This window comes from Condylura cristata, unplaced genomic scaffold, assembly GCF_000260355.1.
Source record: "Condylura cristata isolate star-nosed mole 26May11 unplaced genomic scaffold, ConCri1.0 scaffold00035, whole genome shotgun sequence".
Lineage (NCBI taxonomy): Eukaryota > Metazoa > Chordata > Mammalia > Eulipotyphla > Talpidae > Condylura > Condylura cristata.
The window spans coordinates 1,110,734-1,135,358 of record NW_004567136.1 but is presented as its reverse complement, the minus strand read 5'-3'; the positions used below and the strand labels follow the sequence as shown (position 1 = coordinate 1,135,358).

General features: G+C 40.2%; 2 protein-coding genes across 2 annotated transcripts in view; both read right to left on the bottom strand.

Moving 5' to 3' along the window:
* Window positions 1-9,063, bottom strand: part of NUP133 (nucleoporin 133kDa) — a 32,227-nt gene extending 23,164 nt beyond the window's left edge. Inside the window, exons 1-7 of the mRNA XM_004693043.2 lie at window positions 8,822-9,063; window positions 6,780-6,898; window positions 4,843-4,946; window positions 3,343-3,450; window positions 2,536-2,670; window positions 1,808-1,978; window positions 182-337 (exon numbers count right to left, since the gene is read on the bottom strand). Of these exons, the coding sequence (XP_004693100.1) occupies window positions 182-337; window positions 1,808-1,978; window positions 2,536-2,670; window positions 3,343-3,450; window positions 4,843-4,946; window positions 6,780-6,898; window positions 8,822-9,003 (975 nt within the window). The 5' untranslated portion in view covers window positions 9,004-9,063. The remainder of the gene's footprint in view (window positions 1-181; window positions 338-1,807; window positions 1,979-2,535; window positions 2,671-3,342; window positions 3,451-4,842; window positions 4,947-6,779; window positions 6,899-8,821) is intronic.
* A 2,071-nt stretch (window positions 9,064-11,134) lies between these two features.
* ABCB10 (ATP-binding cassette, sub-family B (MDR/TAP), member 10) overlaps window positions 11,135-24,625 on the bottom strand; it is a gene marked incomplete at its 5' end in the record, with an annotated part of 27,982 nt that continues 14,491 nt past the window's right edge. The window contains 7 exons of the mRNA XM_004692942.2: window positions 11,135-12,709; window positions 13,156-13,190; window positions 14,960-15,003; window positions 16,024-16,204; window positions 18,643-18,722; window positions 20,919-21,128; window positions 22,258-22,353. Coding sequence (XP_004692999.1) covers window positions 12,478-12,709; window positions 13,156-13,190; window positions 14,960-15,003; window positions 16,024-16,204; window positions 18,643-18,722; window positions 20,919-21,128; window positions 22,258-22,353 — 878 coding nt within the window. The remainder of the gene's footprint in view (window positions 12,710-13,155; window positions 13,191-14,959; window positions 15,004-16,023; window positions 16,205-18,642; window positions 18,723-20,918; window positions 21,129-22,257; window positions 22,354-24,625) is intronic.

Below are 24,625 nucleotides of genomic sequence, written 5' to 3'. Positions count from 1 at the left end.
TTGTTGCACACATTAAAAATTCAGTATGATGAGTCCCAGTGTCTAGAGACTGAATATCACTCTTTTGCTTATCTGATAGGTAAAAACTACATTATATCACATTGAAATATGTTTTAATATAACCACAGAGATACCAGATAGTCATAAACATGAATTATAGACATGAACATTATTTTCTTACCCAAATAGCATCAGTGATATTTTCCTTCAAGGCTCTGTTTATATCCCAACTATGAGCTTGTTTTTCTGAAGAGTCATCTAATTCCCATTTACTGATGCTTGAACTTGTCAGGCTGTAAAAGCTTGATCTCTCTCTATCCCAGAGGACACCTGAAAGCTTTGATGAGAAAAAAGTCAAGTTTTTAGATTGCTAATGAACTATTTTCTCAATTCAAATTTTAGAGATGACTATTTGATTATTAACAATTTCAGTAAAATTTTAAGTATTCAAAGGAAGGAGTGATTCTGAACTTGAAAGCGAGAGAATTTCCACAGGGAGCAGCAGAAAAGCAGAAGGATCATGAAGCACGGAATTGGGAGGAGGGAAAAGTTAGTCTTCCAAGAACAGGAGTAATCCTGTTAAGCTAGATTATAGATTATAACTAGAAGAAAAACAAAAAATAAAGCTCAAAGGACATATAGCAGAGTACTGAATGTGAGCTTGTTAATCTAGTAAGGGAGATATCGATGGTTTTTAAACACAATATTAGCTGTATGTAGTTATAAGAATGGATGTGATTTCTTTTTTAAGTATAGACTTGCTTATGAAATTCAGGTGTATCGTTTTTAAGTTGGTTATACATGGTTGTTTTGAGTTAAGACCCTAATTGTCTCTATTTCTCCTATAGCCATGACTCTGGCCACTATGGGGTAGGAGGGACCAAAAATGAATTAATTGTGTGGCACCAATTGCTTAGGGAAATGCACTTCAGAGGGAAGATTAGGACATAACAATGGAAGCAGAGGGTGAGGCTGGAAATGAAACATAACAGTTAAATCCTGGTGAATGAATTGCCAGAGGAGAGGGAGAAACTTTAAAAAAAAAAACAAAAACCAAGGTTTTATACCTGGGCCACTGAAAAAAACTGAAAGTAAAAGAAGTAGGATAAAAGAGAAATCAATTTTGTGTATTAGTGTGTAAACAGAAAAAGGAATGTGAGCAATTTGTTTTTAGACATACTAAGTTTTTAGGTTCAAAACCATTCAATGAAGCACATCATCTAGCAACCTGAAATAAACAGAAATAGCACAGTAAAAAGGATGTGCTTTCAAACCAAAGCCTGGGCAACTACTACCACTGAGTAGTTCTCCAACCTTGGGCATTTTCTTATTAGCCCACTGAGGCCAATTTCTCATCTGTAAGTCGGATAACACGCGCTCCATTGTGTAACCATAATCACCCAAATAACGAACACAGAGCACTCCAGAGCGGGTGCTCTGCAAACATCAGTACCCGCAGTCCTCCCTTCACTACTGCGAGCCCAGCAGAGAGATTAAGATTTGAGTCATACACACAGATGTATCTAGTTGTATCTAGATACATATTAGTTGTATTTAGAAAGCAAAATTAGTCCTTAAGACACTTTTACAATCTTACGTAATAATTTTAATTTAAACATGTACTTATAGGCTGTGTAATTTAAGAACCGTAATGTTACAGGGTGTAGGGGGAAGTTTGGTATGAACTCATTTGACCATCATGACAAAAATGCTTTACTAAAATATGAAAGGTTTTATTTCATGCACACTATCACTCATCCGACGTATTGTTTTCATAAGAATAAAGCTTGTAAATCAGGTTACTTACGATGAGATCACTACTAGGAGATAAAATTCCCAAAAGAGAAGAAACCCTCCGACCAATTCCTGAAAGCATGCCTTGCCCCTGAGGAAGGATATGATGATGAATCTTTCCTAAGTTTTCGGGTATCAGTCGAATCAGCTGGCTTCCTGATGAGGACAAAATAAAACTTCCTCCCTGTGAACAAATACTGTGAAGTTAATCCACTTGAGCATAGAACACTAAGACAAAATTAACACAAAGTACTCAACACAGAGAAATACCATCAATACCTTAAAATAAATTTAAACTAATAAAAAAGTGTTATTTTATTAAAAGTTTATTTTTCCAGTCACTTAATCATTACATTCCATTTACTTATTAATTCTACATAGAAAAACTTGTTGCAGTTTTTTAGTTGCATTTTTGAAATTCTAGTCTTTAAATTATAGGTTCACCATACTGCTAGTTCAACAATTCAAGCATCAGATTTTATTTCTGTAGAGTATATTGAGCAGACTTTTCTTCATAATGTTCAAACAGTTTCTAAATCACTTGTAAAATGTTTCTGTGACATTGATATTTCAGAGTCCTATAAGAAGGGTATCCCTTTGTCTAAGTGTTCAAATCCTAAATCCTTCTCTTTGACCCTTCCTAGCTTTGTCATTTGTTCAAACTTCCACCCTTTTCAAATTTCACCTCCAAGACAAATTACAGTTTACCAATAAATGTAAATTCCCCCATTCATCCCATACCTGCACTGCTGTTAGGAAACTGTAAGTCTTATCCCCTCCCAAGTCTATAAAAGTCTCTGTGTAGTTCTCTTCGCCAGCAAGACTTGGCCAATAGCGGATAAATCCTTCTCTGGTGGCAATCATAACAGCAACAGCCTGGAAACAAAAGCATATCACTCAGAAAGGACAGTAGAATTCCAGAAACTGGAATTCTAACACACTGATTAAAAAAAAAAAATTTAGGGCAGTACTATTTAACAAAAATCAGAAATAAAAACTTTTTATGTTTTAAAAATCATACAGTAAAATTGACTTTTTCTTTTGTTGCCATTCTATGAATTTTAAGACATGTATAGACGTATAGACTCATGAGTGTACCATCACAATAAGGATAGTTCATTCATAACTCTTGCTTTTGATGATTTCCAAAAACTCTTCTAATCCCAAGTCATGTTTTCTTATAAAATTTTATAGTTTTACACTTTACATTTAGATCTGTGGTTGATTCTGTGTTTGTCTAAAGTATGAGGTACAAGGAGAAATTTTTTTATCTTGGTATAAGAATGACAAATAATTCCAATCCATTTACTGAAAAGACCACCGAACTCCTTTCACACCTCTACCAAAAAACAATAAATGTGTGGAGACATCTATGTCTCTACTGGCTATTCTGTTTCACTGTCCTATTTGTCCATCTTTTAGCCAATATGATAGTGTCTTGATTCCAGTAGTTTTACAGCTATGTTTTAGCACTGGGTAAGATAATTCCTCCAACTGTAGACTCCCTTATTTAAGAAACATATTTCAATGAACACTTAGGTGACTTACCTGAGCAGAATGTGCTTCACCTGAGGTAGCAGAGTAAGAGAGAGCAACTAAGTCAGCGCTGCAGTGAAAATCACTGGGTGGCAGCTGAAGTTCTTTGCAAACAGATAACTACAGAACAAACCCAAACAAAAATATGCCATGTCAAACCCAATTTTCTGAATATGCAAATTAGCTTCGCTATTTCCTTTCTCTGCATATTTTAGATTCTGACTCATCACTATACCATTCCACAAAAACTATCTCCTGGATCTTTTTGATCAGGCTTTCCTAATGCCTTCCAGAAATTTGAAAACACATTAGCTTAAGAGATGTAGAATCAGGAAAATTTAAGAGCTAGATTGGACCCTGAATATCAGCTAGTCTAATCTCTTCCTAACTAAAGTCTGTTAAGTACACAACTTCCTATGGAATTTTTCCAGTCTAGTGTTGATTTGTTTAACATTTAAAGTCAGCATGACTACAAAATAATTATACCAAATGTCTAGAAAATAGCTTAGATTTGGCTGAATATCTGGCTCCTTTTGCTAGCTCATCATGCCCTCAGGACATCTCTTTCACTTCTGCTCTATATTATTATTTCAAGACAGCAGCAGTACAGAAGCCTCAGACATGGAGAGTTAGAAAAGCAGGCACCCTGAGTTCCAATGAAACAATGGCCCAGTCAGTCATGATGAGTAGTACAAGAGACTATGCCTGATAAGAAACAGAAAAAGTTTGTGAAGTAAGTTATTGGACATAAAGGTAACCCCTGTGAAAGAAACTGACAGCTGTAAGTTACATTAGCCATGGTAAAAACTATTGCTAAGTACTAAATATTAAAACTATTTTAGTAAACATCATTCAGTAGACTCAGTGAAACACAATCTTAGACATAAATAAACTCCGGGCCCTCCCTGGTGGCGCAGCGGGTTAAAGCACAGCACTGAGAAGCTAAAGAAATAAATAAACTCCATTACCTTACACGGCTCACATGACATTTTAAAAAAATTCCCAAAGCTCTAATTTTATTGAGTATAAACAAAATGGCTCTTGTTTAAAGTTATTAAAGGGGGCTCTCCCTGGTGGTGGTACAATGTATTACAGCACAGCACCATGAAGCTATCTGCAGCCACTGTAGCATCAGTTCAATCTCCAGCCAGGGAACTAACCCACATGGCGTAGCAGACCTCTCCTGTCTCTCCCACTGCTCCCCTCAGCAGTGTACTTTGTCAGTCTGCCTCTTCTCCTCCTCACTGTCTCTGGTGAATCCTCTCACTGCCCATACCTCTGGCCTGTACCCCAGTTCTGTATGCATAAGTTAATAAATCTTTAAAAATAATGAAGTTATTAAAGAAAGAAGTGAAACTTTTTTCCAGATATACAAACATATATCTTAGCTCAGTATATCAATAAAATGCTAATCAGATTACTATCCCCCAACAACTCTGAAAATTTAGGGTTAAAATTAAGAGCCGAGTGATAACTCTTTTTTTAATTTTCTTCTAGCTCACTAGTCATTACCTTAGTAATAGGTGACAGAGCAATTTTCCAAATGATGAGTTTCTCTTTGCAGACCAGACAAGCCCATCCACCTTCATCTATGTGAACAGTCAGTTGATCATCAACTAAAGAAAACAATGAAGTATATAATTAAAAGTATGAATAAGAAAAAACTATTAAAATTTCCGTATACCAAAATCTTTATTGCCACATTCTCTTTTTTTTTTTTTACCCTTACTACCACCCTGCAGAGTAGATAGTTCTACATTAAAGATTCTTTCCATTTTCTCCCTACCTGTTCTACTACTTCCTCCTTATACATGAAATTATCCATTTACTCGTAAGTGGACACTGTTTAAAGGAAGGAGGTACAGCTTAGTCAAACATAGGAGTCTATTGCCACATCTTATCAAAACCTTACCATACAGAAGTAAGATTCACAACCAAAAAAAAACTCTTAAATAATTCAGAAATAAGTTAAAACAAGAGAGACGTTTAACTTCTATAGTCATGTTTAGAAATATATTTGAAGGTAAGAAATTTTTTTTATGCCAACGTTTTCTTAACTTTTGTGGTAAAACATTCTTCTTTTCCTCTAGCTTCCACGAAGCCACCCATGCCCATGGCCCACCTCCCTCCTTCCCGCATCTCCTCCATCCTCCCCTGCATTCCTTCTGTTAACCATTATCTTCTTTTTTGATGAGTTCAAATTTTTATTTCTTCTATTATTTGTAGGTAACTGTTTTTGGGGGGCATTTGTACTCCACAGATGAGTAAAACCACACAAAATCTATCTTACCCTTTTTGACTGATTTCACTCAACATAATCACCTTCAAGGCCCATCTATTTTGTGCCAAATATCAATACTTCATCTTTCTTCACAACTGTTTAATATTCTACTCAATATATACTACACAGTTTATCTATTCATCTGTTGAAGGGGACTTGGGTTGGTTCCAAAATTTGGCAATGTGCTATGTACACAGGTGTATACAGATTGTTTCATGTTAAATTTTTCATGTTTGGACAAACACCTAATAGCAGTATAGCTGGATTCAACAGGATTTCCATTTATTGTCTTGAGACATCTACCATTTTCCACAGAGGGCAGTATCAATCTGCATTCCCATCAATAGTGGATAAGAGTTCCTTTTTAATTTAATTCTTTTTTATATGGGCCATTCTCACAGGGGTGAGTTGGTACCTCAGTGTGGTTTTTATCTGCATTTCTCTTATAAGTGATGTTAGACATTTTTTCATATGTGTATAGGTCATCTGAATGTCTTTAGAGAAGAGTCTATTGAGGTCCTTTGCCCATTTTTTAATTGGGTCATTTGTTTCTTTGTTGAGGATTATTAGGTACTCAGTAAATCTTGGTGATTAACCCCTTATCAGATGTATGGTATGGAAGTGTATTTTCCTACTCTATAGATTGCCTTCTTGTTTTTGTGATTGTTTCTTTTGAGGTCCAAAAGCTTTTAAGTTTAATACAGTCCCACTTACTTATTTTTGCTTTTGTTCCCCTTGCTGCTGGGGTTGTGTTCCCATATATATATCTGGTAGATGTCCTGTAACGTGTTCCCTATATTTCCTTTCAAATTCTTTATGGCTTCAGTTCTTGCGTTGAAGTCTTTAATCCATTTTGAGTGGATTTTCATGTATGGTGTTAAATATGGGTCTTGCTTTATTTTTTGCAAGTGGCTCTCCAGGTCTCCCAATCCTACTTTCTATAATATTTAACAACATTTGTAATTCTACTTTGATAAAGAAACACAAATAATAAATCCTCTCATTAAATATAAACATTTTAAAGAGAAATCATGTTCTCAGTTACAGTAAGGAAACAGTTTATCTGTTTTTCCCCATTTAGGTGAAGGTAAAGAAAGTACAAATGTCCATCTCCATGCTAGATCTAGCCTTCATTTTGAATTGCTAATAAGTGGATAATGGCACTCACCTTCAGACAACGTTAGCGCTTCCATGATTTTAACAGGAAGAGATGATCCAAATGTTTTTACATCATAGTTTGTAGAATCAGTTATGGAATGATATGGAAATATTCGTGTAGGTGTTCCTCTACAGAAAGAGACCATATTATTTTACCCATAACTTAAATTTTTCCATTATCCTAATTTTTGTACATGTAATTTCACAATAAAAAACCCTTAATAAACAAGATGAGGTTTAACAGTGAAATAAACATTGACTCAGACAGCGTTAAGTGCATCTTTCATTAAAAAAAAAAAAATCCTGACAAGGCCCTCCCTGGTGGTGCAAGGGGTTAGGATGGAGCGGTGCAAGCTGGCCACAGCCGCTTCTTTGCCAGTCTGATCTTTGGCCCAGGAGGTGACCCACATGGTGCAGCAGACCTCTCTTGTCTCACTTGCTCACTGCTTCCCTCAGCAGTATACTTCTTCGATCTACCTGTCCTGCTACCCACTCTGTCCCCTCTCACCACCCCTACACCTCTGGCCTGTACCCAAGCTTGGTATGCTGGAGTAAATCTTAAAAAAAAAAAATTCTTGACAGGATTGAAAAAAACTTAATTTCAAATTCTCACATTCTCATAATTAGATAAATTAGATATACATTCTACTTACTTAAAACTTTTTATAACCCTGCTCTACTAGCAATGAAATAGTAAGGTTGGGCTGGACTCATTTTTTTAAATTATGGGTCATCTTGAGGGTCTCAATCTACATTTAAATATATGGAGAGAGCTTCTCAGACACTGTAGTTAAAAAAGCCTTAACACATTAAGTTAGATTCTTTTCAAGCTCTCATCAGCTCCATAATTAGACAAACCAACCAGATATGTACAATCAAGCAAGAATTCAACATTCATGAAGATCTGTTGTTACCTGACATAAAAGCAGATGCAACAGTAGAATTTATTTTCTTCTCACCTTTTTTAACACTCAGGAAAAAATTGTAAAGGCTAGCATAAAGGCTATTAACTTCTTATTACCAGGATTAAATAAGAAGATGTAAATACAGAGTAGTGGAGAGCTTTGATCCCTGACAAAGTATTACAAAGATTTTTCTTTTAATGTCACCAGAAAGAGGAGACTTAAAAAAGTATATAAAAGCATGATTTTTATTCTTTTTATTCTGGTTTTATTCTCAAAAGGAGTAAAAAACACTTGACAATTGTTGTTAGTGCTTTGAAGAGCACTTTCAAAATACAGCAGCCAACAAAACTGAATTCTTTAAAAATCATTTCTCCTTCAAAGTACTGCAAAATTCCACAGACAGTTTAAGTATATAGGTTTAAGACCCAATATTACTGTTTTCCTGAAGTGGGGACATTTATTTCTGATAGACGAATTCAGAGGAAACTACTCAGAAACAAGCTACCTGCTTAAATTCTAGTTGATTAGCAAAGTGGGGGGGAGGGTTGCAGAATTTGATTTTTCCAGTGATGTCAACTGGCACCCATTTTTATTTGCTAACAAAACTATTCTTATCTCACTACTTATGGAAAGTCTTTTTCCTTTTAATTTAGCTACAAAGTCAAAAGCCCTTTAATTACCAATCAGGAGACATTGGCGACTTGCATGTTTTATATTCTACATATTTTCCGGGACTGGCGGCTCGTCCCCACATTCCACGTCTGGATGGTAATTTCATATTGACGCTTTGGTCTGACTGAACTTGGTTAAGTCTGATATTATCATCGTCATTTCACATAAGAGAATCGTGAATGACTTATACTACATCACAGGAGTAATATGAAGAAAGCAGGTAACCACTGATTCAAATCAACTTGTTCTTCACCTTTACACAAGAGCTAATTCCATGTAAAGTGCAAAGCTAAGATTCGAAGAATTATCAGAGTGAGGTTGAAAGAATTCGCAAGGATGAATTACTTTCCCAGGACTGGCATCTTCCCTCTTCTCCCCACGCCCAGTTTCGGAAGCTTCTGAAGACACTACCCCATTAGGCTCGCCGGGTCCCGGAGTCTGCCCGTAGCTAGACCCAACCCCGACCGTCACTTACCGTGAGCTCAGCGAGCTCCGCCGCCCGACCGGCGAGAAGAGCACCGGGGAGTTGATTGCTGACCCAAGGGACAGACCTTTCCTGCTTGCTGCCCGGGGCGTGGAGCCTGGCCCAACTACGCCCAGCGGGCCCCTTCGGGACCCAGGCCCCGGGGTTCGCGGAGAGGAGACGGTAGGAAACATGAGGGCAGGGAACGGTACCAGCGAGCGCGCGGTTTCCAAGACCTGGGTCTGCCCGCGCTCGGAGCTTGAACACTCCAGAGGTGGAAGGCGCACGGTGATGATTTCAATGATCTGCGTCGCATAGGGGCGTGGTCCGGGGAGACGCGCGCTTTGATGACGCCAGACTGTCTCCACCCCACCCCCTCGGGGCGTGGCTGTAGAGGCGGAGCTGGAGAGACGAACGGGACTGGGGGCTTGCGGGCGGCCCCTGGCTGGAAAGTCTTTAAAGTTTCCTTCTTGCTGGCGAAAGAAGCTGCAAAGGCGGGTGCCCTTCTCTACTCCCGTGGGTGGGACTGGCCCTCGGCAGTGGAATGCAAAGCCATTTGCACGCTGATCTTCCTCTGAGAGCTTTGGGAAATGAAGTTTTTGTTCCCTAATTCAACCTGAAGAGAGAAGGGGAAGAAACCTGTAAACTTCGCAGCTCCTGAGTAGCTCTAGATCTCATATCTGCCCTGGTTCTGGTATTGACTTCCCCCCTATTTTTTCGATTTTTTTTTGGGGGGGTCTCCTTGCTCTGTGTAGCCCTACCTCACTTAGCCTTACTCACTGCCAGCACAAACAACTACGAAGATCCAAAGCTGCCCTGACCATGTAAATGCTCCAGTGGCTGGTCATTGACTATAGGTAACATGCCAAACGCCACTGCAAGGTCTTTGTGATTTAACTCTGGGTGGCTTTTCTGTCCCTACTTTACTTCCATCACTGCCCTTGCACTTCCCACTAGAAGTCTAGGGATAAAAATCCATATTCCTTTCCAATGCCTTTGCCTGGAATGCCCTGTCTTCCCTGTTGACCCACTTTTTGCGTCTTCTCAGAAGTGACTTACGTATGCGGCATCCTTTGCCGCCCCCACCCCGAGCACCTTTATGTGGGCTGTTTATATTTTTACTTGTCATAACAATTACAGAACTGTCATGTAACTCCTGCCTTTACATGTTTAGCAAGGGCAGTGGCTGTTATCTTTGTGTATACCATAATAGTACACAATAGACTTTAAATATTTGTTGAAATAAGGGACTAGTTAATACTGGCATGTCCATACATGTGCCATCACCATGTGGCTTCAGTTGTTGACACTCCCCAGGGAAAGCCATTTCTTTTGCACATTAATAGCACGGGGCAGCCATCTCCCCAAGGCAATAGAGGCAGGTTGCTTTGCTCCTTTTTTTCACCTAGACTTCTAACTCAACTTTGCACCTTGAATTTGAGTTTTATAGTTATTAAAAGCCCAGTATATGTCAGTCTTGTTTCATTCTTCTTTGGAGAATAGCCTTATCTGAGAGAGAATTTGTAGGATGAATTTATATTTGGGCTTTACTGGACTGGTTAGTGGTTTGTCTATTGAAAGCTGCTGTTTGCAGGAGCTGGAACCACTTGCCATCACTTTTGAGCAAGAAATCAGGAGCCAGACATATGATAACTGAAGAAGTATGATCATGCATTCATTACAGATTTATTGATTACCTATGTGATAAGTGTTATGGTATATAAGTGTAAAAAAAAGACATAGTGTGGCCTTTTCTTTGCTCTTTATAAATTTTAATCCACATTATAAAATGTTACCTAAAGAAAAATTGAGCATCTTTATTAGAAAATAAAACATAATCACATTCAAGTTTTGTAAATATTTCTATGGCACATAGATATGTCCCTCAGCTCCAACTCTGTAATTGTGTTTTGTTTCCTTTCTAAGATGCACACCATAATAGCAAACTATATAAAGAATACAAATGAACTTGTGTTAAAATGATATCACAGAAGGGCCTCCCTAGTGGCACAGGGATTGAAAGTCTCAGTACTATCAAGCTCTTGCCAGTTCAATCCCCCACTGGGGAGCAAAGCCACATGGTGCAGCAGATCTCTCCTGCAGCACCCACGGCTCCCCTCAGCAGTGTATTTCAGTTGATCCACCTGTTCTGCTTCCCACTCTCTCTGGTGAAATCTTCTCACCACCCCACCGCCCCCCTCACCACACATCTGATGTATACCCCAGTTCTTGTATGTATAAATAAAAAATAAATCTTTAACAAAACAAAAATGATTGTCACAGATATAGTGTTCACTAATTCAAAGAACACTCAGTTCATTATTTCACTGAATTTTATTCATTAATAAATTCCCTTATATATTGAAATATAACACTTCACATTTATCATAAAATAGTGGTTTCTTCTTCCAGCATAAACAAGAAATTAATGAATACATGAAGAAAATAAAGTTTTAATTGTGTCAACATAATTACTACTTAAGTCCGGATATCACTACTGTATATAAAAAGCACCTTTTCTTGAGGCAACAGCAAATTAACAGCACTGATATGGAACATGTCAAATCCAATGGTTGTCAGCATTGCTTTAGGAATTTTGAGACATTTAGGTGAAAAGAAAGAAAACTATAGCCTTAGAAACCATTCTACTTCTCAGAAGATTAAAAAGTTCTTAAAATTTATTGACATTTTATGGACTAGCAAGAACTTTCAAATTATCTTCAAATGTTTTAAGGCTGACAATTACTGATTCAGATTTTAGCTTCACTGAATGAAATTCCAAAACTATTTAAATATCTCATAAAAAGTTGTAAAATTTGACTGGAAATTATACATTTTGTGATGTAATTTTCAAAATACATGCCTTCAGACAACATATATGTTAAATACAGTTTCACATTTTTCTTGATAACATCTGGCAGTTCATACTTCCCAAAATACTAATAGAAACCAATAAGTGAATGATGAAAATAGAACTTTTCTATTCAAAGGCATTCTTTACTTTTGAAAACTCATCAGACTCACATACGCCCAAAATATTGAAAACTACATACATCCAAACAGTCTCATCCCAGAAAAACACACTGAAACTCTCACACCTGTGAAGACACAGGAGATGGGGGATATAAAGTGTCTCTTCCCACCTGTGACGTTAACTATTCAATGTATGTCTCAGTCACATTCATGATACAAGATTATCAGGATAAAATGGCTATATTTGTGTCTTCTATCGCATACCTAGTAAAACAAAGTAGGTAGAGTACACCAAGAGAATTACACAGGGATTGGTAAACTGGCCTAAAACAATTAGGCATTTTATTTATAATTCCCTTTTAAAAGTTGTCATTTGGACAATAACTTCGGTCTATAACAGCAGGAGAAAGAAAGTGACATGCTATCCCTACATTAATTAAAATATTCCAAGTAAAAAGAAAGTATAAAACCTAAAAATAACTTCAGTGGTATAGACATTAAAAAAGTTATGATTATTAAAATGCTTAATAAAAAAGTTTTGAGGAAAGTATCTCAAAACGATTATTTTACGAACTTTGAAAAAATAGGCATATTTCAAACAACTTGAAGTGTGATTTAAAGACTTCATATAATCTTTTTTTTCTGTAATACTCTTTTGCAGTAAGGTCTCATTCAATTTACCAGCAACTGTTCCTTTATGTTGAAATAAAACTTTGTTTGTCCATTAATTTTTTGTATATCCCATCTGGTTTTGAAAGTAGTTCTTCATGCTTCCCATACTCAGTGATTTTTCCTTGGTCAAGAACAGCTACCACATTAGCATTCTTGATGGTGGACAGGCGATGGGCAATAACTAACACTGTTCTTCCTTCCATCAGTCGATCTAGAGCTTCTTGTACAAGGTACTCATTTTCAGCATCCAATGCACTTAAATAGGAAAGCCCGTTGAGAAAGCAAAGATGTCAGTGCCATGTATACTCATGTATTTTCTGTTTCACCTAAAGTAGCCATTATCAGTGAATATTTACTAGGACCAAAACTGCAACTTCTTTATTCTCTCTCTATATTCTGTATTATAATGTTACTATAGAAAGGAAGCTTGTGACCTCTGACAAGACAAGCATTCTGCATAGTTACTGATGAGCGTGATTAGGGATTCATCACAAATGTATCTGAATTGAAACTAGAATCCTAAACTCATGATTGAGCCAGCCCACAGCCTCCCAACTGTCATTATGAATCCAAACTTGGTCATCTTAAAGCATAAGAGGGGAAGGCCTCTTCAACTGTATTACTGAAGTACAGAAGAGCAAGTCCTTATTAAGGAAGAATTTGGTTTAATACAATTACACATAGTGTTAAGATATTCTCACCTGGTTGCTTCATCTAGGAGAAGGATTTTGGGATTCTGGAAGAAGAAAAACATTAAAACCATACTTTTGTTAGAAAAATACAAACTCTCAGTAATAAAAAGAAATGAAGGACTGATACTGTTAAGATGCAAAACGTCACACGTTGTATGACTCTTACTTTACTTATATGACTGCCCAGAATATGCACATCTCTAGAGACAGAAAGCAGACTCGGGTCATCTGGGGCTACAGCCAATGGGGAGATCATGGTGGGGTATGTTTATGTGACTGAGAAAGAGCATAAGGTCTCTTTTAGGGGTGATGAAAAATTTTAATTATGGTGAATGGATGCACAATTCTGAACACACAAAAACCCCTGAATTGCACACTTTAAATGGGCAAGTTGTATGGTATGTTATATTGTCATATACCGATAAAGCTGCTACAAAAAAAAAAAAACAAAACCCTTAAATGTCTGAAGTATGTAAAGTAAGAGTTGGGATGATTTTAAACCATCATCACTGCACCGGATATTGCTCATTGTGCAGTTTTGTTCTGCTGGTCAACAACTAACTGTGTGAGGTGGACTGGAAAGGAATAACACTAGTCTAGACTCAAAGTCCTGCTTAGTTTGGTTGGGAGCATCATAAAACAACACAAAAAAATAAAAATTCATATGTGTATGTATGTGTGTGTATTTAATGTGTTATATATATATAATACTATATATAATACACACACACATACAGCACATTATATTTTAGCTTTGCCTAGAAATCTATTCATAAGAAATGAAAACATAGGTCCACACCAAAACTTTTATGCTATTCATAGCAGCACTATTCACAATAGCCCTAAACTGGAAAAAACGCAAATACTCATCAACCAGTGAGTGGATAAACAAATTGTAGCCCATTCAGCAACAGAAAGGGATGAAGCAGTGATGTAAGTTACAACCTGAAGGGACCAGAAAAACATTAGAGAGATGCTAGAAGCAAAAGACCATATCTTGCCTGATTTCATACATCTGAAATTTCCAGGAAGGCACATCTAGATAGATGGAAAGCAGGTAAATGCTCACTGGAGCTAGAGGTAGGAATGGGGAGAGACTGCCAGTGGATACAAGGGACCTTAATATAGTGTACCAGAAATGTTCAAAAATTGGTTTATGTGATGGTTATACGATTCTAAATTTATGTGGAAATAAAACTGGTCCCCCCCCCCAAATCATGTATAAATCTAAGGGAGTTGTTTCATAACAAAAGGGAAGGCTATAATTTCCTAAAAATTATGATATCTATGGCATTCAGCTAAAATGACCTTTCTCTCTCCTCCTAGGAGTTTAGTGTAAGTATTTCAAATCTGTACCATTTGGTTTAAATAGTTGATTCCAGATTATATCAATAAGTGCACCTGTACTGTTTTGATACTCTGACTTGGTCAGTGTTTTACTGGTTATGGTGAAACTGTGCTATGGAAGGTCCACGTGCTAACCTTTCTCCTCCATCAAACCTAGCACACCACTGGGCTCCTAATACAGACGAAGTGCTTGTTAAACTGGGACAACAGACACCACGTGCTCTCTCCACTCATCTCCCACCAGAACTGGGAAGGGCTTTACCCCCAGGATACTTGTTAAGAGTGAGGACTGGGGAGTCTGAAGGGCTAGGATTCAAATCCCATCTTCAACCAGAACTATCAATCATCCCTATCTTTTCACTTGGAAAAAAGGCAGTGGGGAGGGTGATGAGGAGGGAAATTACATATTATAAGGTCTCTAATTAAATCAATAACAAAAAATCCCAGCCAAATGGCTCAGGCTTACCTTAAGCAGAGCACGGGCAATTGCAATTCGCTGTTTCTGGCCACCTGACAATAGCAATATATATAATTTTAATTGAAAGACGTGACATACTATTGATAATAGGTTTTTCTGATAGGACATGTGGCGATTTCAATGTAGCTTCTTCCAGTCAGTCATAGCTGACATAGTTGGTAGACAGAAACCTATTTTTAAAATATATTGTCGTTTTAATTTCAAAATTAATCATAACATATTACAGTTAGCGTTTATTGAGGAGTTTCCATGTACCAGGCACTTTCTAAATGTATCACCTGCATTATATCACTTACTATTTTTTAAATGCCTATGAAGTATACATAGTCTCATTATTTTCCTTTTAAAGATGAAAAATGAGACACAAAATCTTCTGTCCAAGATTTCACAGCTGGTGAGTGCCAGAGCCACGGTCTCACCCTAAACAGAGGCAAGGGCTGTGCTTTCAACTACTACAGGTACCACCTCCTAACAGAATATGAACATGGCCAGGAGACCAGAACTCAACACACTGACAGGACTCTGAACATGTTAAGTGGAAGGGGCAAAGGGTATCAGTGATGCGAGGGTTTATGATCCTACTCTTCTGCCTCAGAGCACTATTCTTAGCACTTGCCATTCTCAATGTTATTCTCTCTTTCCCTGCCCTAGGGAAAAACTTGTACAAATGAAACTGGAGGCAACAATAGAGTAAGCCCCTATACATGCTCTTGTAGGGTCTCCCTTGTGGCACAAGGGGTTAAGTCTCAGCATTATTAAGCCATCAGCAGCCACTGCAGTTCGAGTTAGATCCCAGTCAGGGAGGTGGTGCACCTGCCTTACCTGCTGCTTACCCAGCAGGTATTTCTGTCAGCCCTCCTGTTCTGCTCCTTATCCTGTCTCTGGTGAATCCTCTCACCTCCCACACCCCTGGCTTATACTCCAGTTCTTGTCCATATATAGAGGAGATTTTATAATGTCATAAGCTCTGAGAAAACCTGGTGTTTTCTAACTAGAAAGTAATACTGTACCACATGTGCCTGGGAGAGGAGCCACCATCACTGCAAAGGTACCTGACAGGAGAACGCCCTTTTCTCCAACCACAGTGTTGAATCCTTGAGGGAAATTTCGGACAAAAGCAGCTGCGTTGGCTACATCAGCCACTCTTTCTATCTGCTCAGCAGTCACCAAAGAAGGGTCATCTGCCCCATAAGCAATGTTCTCAGCGATTGAGCACGAAAACAAAATTGGTTCCTACAAAATCAAAATAAAATGTATTTACTGAAAACTTCAAAACAGGTTTCAAATATATCTAATAAGAGTCTTTCCTTGGTTTTGGAGGGGCTTGGGTTTTTCTCATTCTCTTCTGGGCTATTTATTTTGTTCCAGGCTATTCTGCTGAAATTTGAACATCACCTTCTGCCCAAACCAAGATCTTGGAGGAGCTTCAAGCTGTGACTAGACAGACCCCAATGGGGCCATCGAAGAAATGTGAACCAGTTTGACCTGAGAGTTGTCTCACACGTCCACTGAAGACAGTTCTCAGGATGATTCAGCTGCCTCACAACCTACCTCAGGAGGGCTCATAAAGAATCACAGCACTTGACCCCCACCTAGTGCAAAGCTCCCTACCCCTCTCCCAAGGTGCCCACCCAACAGGAGCACTAAGAGAAGATCTTACAGGGGTTGGGGATGGCACAGACACTGATGATGGCCCAGAATGAACTGAAGGGAAGGGGGACGAAATCAGACATCTAAACCTTAACCAACGAAAAAGAAACATTCACTGTGTTGTTGGTTGCTGTCTCAGTTTTCCCTAAACAGAAGATTGCATGGAGGAGAGATCTGACACAGAAACGACCAGCCGGACCCGTCTTCTCGTGCTGTCCTTTCTTGACGGCAGTCCTAGGGCCGCTGTGCAGCAGCCGGGAGAGCTGCCCAGTGCTGCCCAGTGCTGCGGGAGCCCGCGCGGGGTGTGACCTGCGGCGCAAGTTCTGACGCGTCGTCCTCTTGTGTCTCTTTTCTAACTTGATGCCAGTAACTTGAAGCGACCTGGTGTTGCCTGCCGGTGAATGAGTTCAGGGCACTCACCTACACTCTTTCATTCGACTCAGAGAAGCACTAGTAGGTCTTGTCTGTGTAGAGTAGAGAGGCCAGAGGCGAGTAGGATGAAACGCAACACGGGAACTTTGAGCAAATAACGTGTGTGGGAGGAAAGTAAACTACGATCCATGGGCAGGGTGCCTTGACTAGGCTTCCTGGCTTCCAGACATTTTGAATTGTCAAAAAATTTTGAGGTACCATGTCAGTTTTTAGTAGCAAGTGTGTGTATAGAGGATCTTATTAAAATTGAGATGTATTTGAGTGACTTAAAATCAAATATATCTAGTAAATAAAGTAGAACTTTATATAATACTTATATTAAATGATTATGCTGCTCCTAAAGAGTATGTCTTCTTAATTCCCTATAAATTCACCCAGTAAACTTGTTTAAAAAGTTCATGTTTGCCCTGGAGTGACTTTATCACCTGCAGTTGCCCCACACTGCCGGTTAAGGCCCCACAGCAGCTGCGTGCACGGTGCTTGGCGCACCTCGCAGGCGCTCCTAAATGCAAGCTCCCCCTCCCAGGAGTTGTGCAGCACTGAAAGACCCAAGTCCATTAACATTTTCCACTGTGTCTTCCACTAAGGACAGAGGGAGAATCCACTCCATTCCACCTTGAATATATACAAACGAAATGGGAACATGACATTTTGACAGATCTGTGGACTAGTCCTGAGAGCAAAGACACCCAGCTCCTTTTCCCCACCTCTGCATAATATGTATCCAGCCTCCCACTACTGAGCTCCTATCACTACTGGGTGGCATATGGGCAAGGTCGAGGTGCCTGTCCCCCAGAAGTGGGGGAAGCTTGGGTTTATGCCCGGGCACAAAGCCTGTAAGCAGGTATTTCAGACAGTTCCTGCGTCAAAGGATCTGGTGAAAATGTTCTCGTCAGAACGCCACATTCCATTACTATTCTGCCTGGAAATCTGCAGCCTCTTTCCAAAGACCCTGATTTTTGCCATAGTCTTTTGCTTGCTTATCCCTGAAATCCCTTATGCAAACCAACAGACTGTGACTAGTAATGAAAGTGGGATTTTTGAAGAGTCAGTAGAAGCTAAACATTTATATCATTCCCCCCCATCCTGACTTTCTAGCTTTTGATTAAAAAGTCAATGTGTCGGGAACTCCTTGGTGGTGCAGCGGGTTAAAGCACAGCACTAAGAAGCTAAAGCCACTTCTGCATGAGTTCGATTCCCGCCTGCCCCGAAGGTGACCACATGGCGCAGCAGACCTCTCCTGACCTGCCCGCTGCTCCTCTCAGCAGTGTTCTTCGTCGATCTGCCTGTTCTGCTCCCCACTCTATCTCTGGTGAAGCCTCTCGCCACCCCTTAGCCTCTGGCCTGTACCCCAGTTCTGTATGCGCAAATAAATAAATCTTTTAAAAAAAAAATTCAATGTGTCAACTAGCTTAAGTGTGTAGGTTTTAGTAACAGCACTATTTACCAACCCAAGCAACCTGCCACGTGAGATTACTTCAATACACCAGCAAGCTTATATCCCTTCTCTTTTGAGAGGCTGAAGGCCAAGAAAATTGATAAAAGGCAGTTTAAAATGAAAGTCTAATAAAAATGGAACCCTCTCCTACCTGACTCACTGTCCCCATCTTGGATCTCAGCCAGACAGGATTTAGCTGGCGGATATCATGGCCATCCAGACTGATCGTTCCTTGTAAAGAGAAAACAAAAGAGTCACTGAGCATCCTGTAGCCAATGACTAATGTAAAGACAAAGAATCGCATGCAGACTTCAGACTCAGCTTCTTAGAGGTGAAAGATGCTCACAATCTCCAAACAGAAACTAAAATCAGCATACCTCAGACTCTCTAGATCTACTCGCTCCCTCAAAGGTTAGCCGACTAGCCCCAGAGTTCATCCACCCAGGCTGCCTGCACCCAGAGTTGCGGCAGCTTTCCGGACTCCCTAAAGTGACTCAGTGTCCACAGAAGCGCACCTGTGCAAAGCTCTGACTCGGAGTTACAGGGAAGAGGGGCAAGCCATGAGGTGTCACTTGCTGGTGCAAATACAAGAAGAAGGGACACAGCCTGAAGCTGAACCCTCGATGGACAGCGGCTGCCCCGTTCTCCAGCTTCCTGACCACAGCAGCACCAGCAGCTACCCCCGAAGACCTGGCTCTGCGGGGAGGTCCGGATGGGGTCATGTACTCAAAGTCCAGCCCTGCCGGAGATCGCCGAACACCTTCATAACTCCTTAAAATACCCTCCCCTGCAGGTAACTCGGAGAACTGGTTACAAGTAACTAGCATCTCACTGATACTGGGGCAGAGCATCTAAGCAACCAGAAGCAGCTGACAGGATTAACTCTGCAAGGGGGTGCAACAAGTGGGCCAGGATCAGGAAGAGGACATCTAGCGGCCACAGAGGGAGCCGCGTCTTCTCAGCGAGCGCTGTGAGTCACAACAGCGGCTGGAAACTTCACAACCTGGGGAAGAGCTGCGTCTCTGACCTAAAAAGTAGACTTGTTCTACAGTACAGGCAGGAATTTAAATGTAGTTTCTTTCTCCCTTAATTTATTCACTGTGAAGAAGAAATGAGATTCTTGACTTGGTTTACATCCAACCAGCTAGGGTTTTTCTTTCTTTTTAACCAAAAAAGATGATCCATCTATACCTCTTGTACACACAGGAGAAACCAAATAAAACTTAGTAACTCAGCAAAACAACTTAAGCACCACTTTCAATATCTTGACCAAAGGATGCTGGGGGAAGGGCAGCCAGTTACATGAGGCAGGCACAGCTCCAGACCTTAGTGGCTGTAGGCTGCTGCCTTCCATGCTGGTAAAAGGTAAAGACATTAGGTCTTCCTGTAGAATTTTTTTAGATTCTGACTTAGCGCAAACAGAGTGAATTAGACAGTGATTCCAAGGACAATGTAGTAGCACTCTTAACACAGTTGGTGATTCGGTGGTTGATCAGATCTGCAAGCCAAATCATTATCAGCACATATTCCAGCTGTCACTGCTTTAACCAAAAAGCAACATACAAAAACCATAAGCCATTCTATTTAGATTTCTGTTTTGATTTTTACTAACAGTTGTTCACTTATTGGGAAATATTTTCTCAACTCAAAAGAACACATATGGAATACCAACTCTAGGGTCTGACATAAAGGAGGATATAAATGTTGTAACTATGGGTGGTAACGGATGTTAACCAGAAAATATTGTGGTGATTATTTTGCAATATGTACATATATTAAATGAAACTAACATAATGTTATCAATCATATCTCAACAGAAAAGGGTATAAGTGAAACAAAGTGTCTTCTGCTTTAAAAAATGCTATAATTAAGAATAAAATAATATCAGAACAAGATTCATAAAGAAAATCCCTACTGCCCAAGCAGCTTCCCTGGGGCAGTCACACAGGGCATCACGGGTGGCCATTACCTGTTTCCACACTAACCACAGAGCAGTTCACAGTTTGAGCAGCCAGAGGCCCCAGGGCTGCTCGGCAGCTGGTGCCCTGGCACTTACTTCCCGGGGCTGGTGGTGGGGTAGGGCCCAGGGGGGACCTTCTTATAGCTGCTGGGCAGCCTGGCCTATCCCCCTCCTAGCAGGAGGGCACCAGGGACTCCAGCATGGGAGATGGCAGGTGGGCTCTGGGAAGTCACGCTAGAGGTGAGACATGAGAAAGTCAAAACGGCTGACAAACCTTCTGAGCAAGCTGTCCGAGCCCCAAGAGTGACACCTTTGTTCGAGACATTTTTTTTCCTGGGATCAAGCCCTCAGAGCTTGGTGTTTACAGCTCTCACACTGCAAGGTCTTTGCACAATGAGATCCTCTCCCAGGGACAAGAGTAGAAACTCAGGAGAGTTCTCTAGCCCCACAGGGGGCAAACTACTCACCAGAAACTGGGTCATACAATCTCAGGAGGAGGGAAACCACTGTTGATTTGCCAGAACCACTGGGGCCAACCAGTGCTGTGACTGACCCTGATGGGATAGAAAGGCTGAAGTTCTGGAATATGGGCACCTCTGGGCGAGCTGGGTAGGTGAAATGCACGTTCTTAAACTCCAAAGCACCATGGAAGCTTTTCTCGCTTAAGATGACCCCCTCTGGAATAGAAACAGAGTAGAATTAATTTAATGCTGGCTCCCACCTAGGTGGACAGCACCACCTGCCACAGCTGTCCTGGACTCCAAGCCCTACTCTCTGAGCAGGGAGACGCTTTGTCTGATGCCTACGGTGCCTGCCTACGGATGCTGTCTTGTGTGATTCCCCAACCACGAGAGGCAGAAATTACTGCCCCATCTTACTGGAAGGACACTGAAGCTCAAGACTACAACTGCCAAACTAGCAAATAGTGGAGTTAGTGTCCACCCGGAGCTGTCTGGTTTCAAACCCAATCACTTTCTCCCTGCAGTTGTCTTCTTCCAGTGTTTACCTCACTCACTCTGAATAAGTGTTTTGAGAGAATGATGACAAATAAGTGGACACCGCATAACAGCCATGGAGCTAGAGGGCCAGAGGTGTGTTCTGTCCCAGCAACACCTTACTCCTGAGTTAGGAGAACTCTTCAGTCTTTCCCATTGAGGTGCATTTCTTATATAAACTATCACATTGGAGAGTATACTGGACTTTCACTTATTCACCTGAGCTAACCAAAAAAATCCTAGGGGTCAGTGGATGGGAGTGAACACTGCTCCCCACTACTTCACCAAAGCCCTCACTGGCCCAGGCTTGTGAAGTACTGCCTTCCTGGAAAACAGCTGATTAAAAAAAAAAAAGGGCTGGCTCTACTCAGCATTGCTCTCTCCACAACCCAAAGCCAAACTGTGTCGAGGCTTTCATAGTGTGATCCCTCTTCCTTCCCTCCTATGCCTGATATAATATAAAAGTCACTACAGAAAACAAATTTGCTTCACAGACCAGGATGCGCCTTCTTCCCCTCTCCACACCCTCACCCCAGGCTGTGCTCACTTCTGCCTTGCTGCAATTGAGCACAGCACCAGCAGGGTTACAGAGTGGACAGCACCCCATGCCATCAGCCCCCACACTTTCCAGGCATCTTCAGCTGCAGCAAGTCACCACAACAGCAGCTTTCCTCTGGTGACCCTTCCCCCGCCTTGTGCAAGGATGACACCCTTATCATGCTCATCCTTCCCAGGAAAAGCAAGAAGCTGTCTAGCTGTCCAGAGCCACATTTGTTTACCCCAGAGAAGAAGAAAGCAGTTTTGGGCCTACCATTAAAAGGAAGCTCAGGCTCTCGCTCAATAAGCTCCCAGAGGCGTCCCCCGGCACCCAGTCCTTTCATCAACTCTGAGTAGAAGGAGCTCAGACCTGAGGACAAGAAGCAACACCGCAAACATCCATCACTGGTTCCAGGAAACAGCCACCTGCTCCTATGACCCCTTAGGAATAACAACAGTGACATGCTTTTAATAACATCTGTTATTTTTCAAGAAAGGATCTGAGACAGCTACCTGGGAACCCACACTCAGAATTCTCTGTTTCATACCTTTGTTTTCTTTTAGTTCTTTCTCCTCCAGTTTCTTGATTCCTACTAAGTATTTCATGTTCTATCAGGAAATTTGTAAATACATAATCATTGGAATCAACCATCCAATTGAAATTAAAAAGTTACAGAGAAATTCTGCTTTGTCAAAATTATACTTAAAAATACAGTGCTTGCCCCATACTTAAAAAGAATATAAAATACTATAATATTTATTTTAAATTCAATCTGTGAAATCAAACCTCCTCCTTAGGTACTCAATGAATATAATTTTCACTGGGCTGGAAGCTCAAAAATCACTTGATAATGTGAAGTATTCTACCTCCACCTTTTTTTTTCAATGGGTTTGACCTTGAGATCCCACATATAAGTGATATCATATGGTATTTAGACTTATCTCCCTCAACATAATGTTTTCAAGGTCCATTCATGTTTCCAGCAATAAGTCACCATTGTGATTTAATTAATGACATGAAATGAGCTGTGAGTACACTGGCCCATTTCATCAGCCTGAACATGTTTTGTAACACTTTCCTTCAGTAAAGATGCTGAAAAAATGCAATGCAAATATGTCTCTTAAGTGATATTTATGCAGATATTTATAGATACTTGTGCAAGGTACACACAAATAAAGTGGATTCAAATCTTCAGGCTGAATTAAAAATGCATTGGGCAGACAAGAAATCAGTGGAACAGAAAGAATACAGAAACAGACCGACATAAATAATCAAGTGATCTTTCACAAATGAACAAAGGCATGTCAATAAAGAAAGAATAGTCTTTTCAACAAGTGATGCTGGAGAAACTAGACATCCATAAACAAAACAATGAATCTAGACACAGATCTTATACCTTCATGAAAATTAACTCAAAATTACCCATAGGCCTAAATATAAAATGCAAAACTGTAAAAGTCCTAGATGACTCAGGTTTAATGAGAACTTTTTAGCTATATCACCTAAAGTAAGATCTACTGATAAGTCAAACTTCATTAAAATAAGAAAAATTCTGCTCTGCAAAGACACTGTGTAAAGAAGATAAGAAGACAAATCACAGACTGTGATAAATCTCTGTAAGAGGACTTGCTGGTATAGAGGGCTTCTCTGGTGGCACAAGGGGTTAAGTCTCAGCACTATAAACCCATCAGCAGCCACTGAAGCATGAGTTCGATTCCCAGCCAGGAAGGTGACCTACATGGCTCAGGAGACTTCTGTCTTGCCTGCTGCTTGCCTCTACAGTGTATTTCAGTCAAACCACCTGTTCTGTTTCTCACTCTGTCTCTGGTGAGTTCTTTCACCCCATCCCAACCCCTGTACCTCTGGCCTACACCCCAGCTCTTATATGTATAAATAAATAATTTTTTTTAATGGCTGGAATTGAAATTATGCAAAGCACTCATAAAACTCAACAACTAAAAAACAAAAACCCAATTAAAATGTGGGAAAAGACCTGAACAGACAGCATTCCAAGAGAAGATATATCTATAGCAAATGAGCATTTTGAAAAGATTCTATGTCATTAGGGAACTGCAAGTTAAAACAATAATGAGACACTATCACCTACTGGAACAAAGGAAATTAAAGGTTCTGACACCACAAAGAGCTGTAAAGGCTCTGGGACAGAGGAAGCCTCATTCACTGGTTGGGGATGCCGAATGGCACAGTAACTGTGAGGCAGCTCTTACAACACCAAGTATACTCTGACCACATAATCTAGCAATCTCATTTGGATGTCCACAAAGGTGTTAAAAATGTAGGTCCTTCCTGGGGAAAAATAATAATAATAATGAACAGCTATATGCCAGAGACATTTTACAGGGGTGGAGTGGGGAATGGGATCAAAAACAGTGCGGGTAGGGGGAAGTGCACTGGACTGTGGTGATGGCACAGGGTGATTTGGTGATGGGAAGCCCACGGGGATGACAATTGAGAGGGGGAAAGGCACAAAATGATGTAAAAATAAACTATTTTATTATTTTTAAAAATACAGAAAAAGGGGCCCTCCCTGGTGGCGCAGCAGGTTAAAGCACAGCACTGAGAAGCTTAAGCCACTTCCGCATGAGTTCGATTCCCGCGTGCCCAGGAGGTGACCACATGG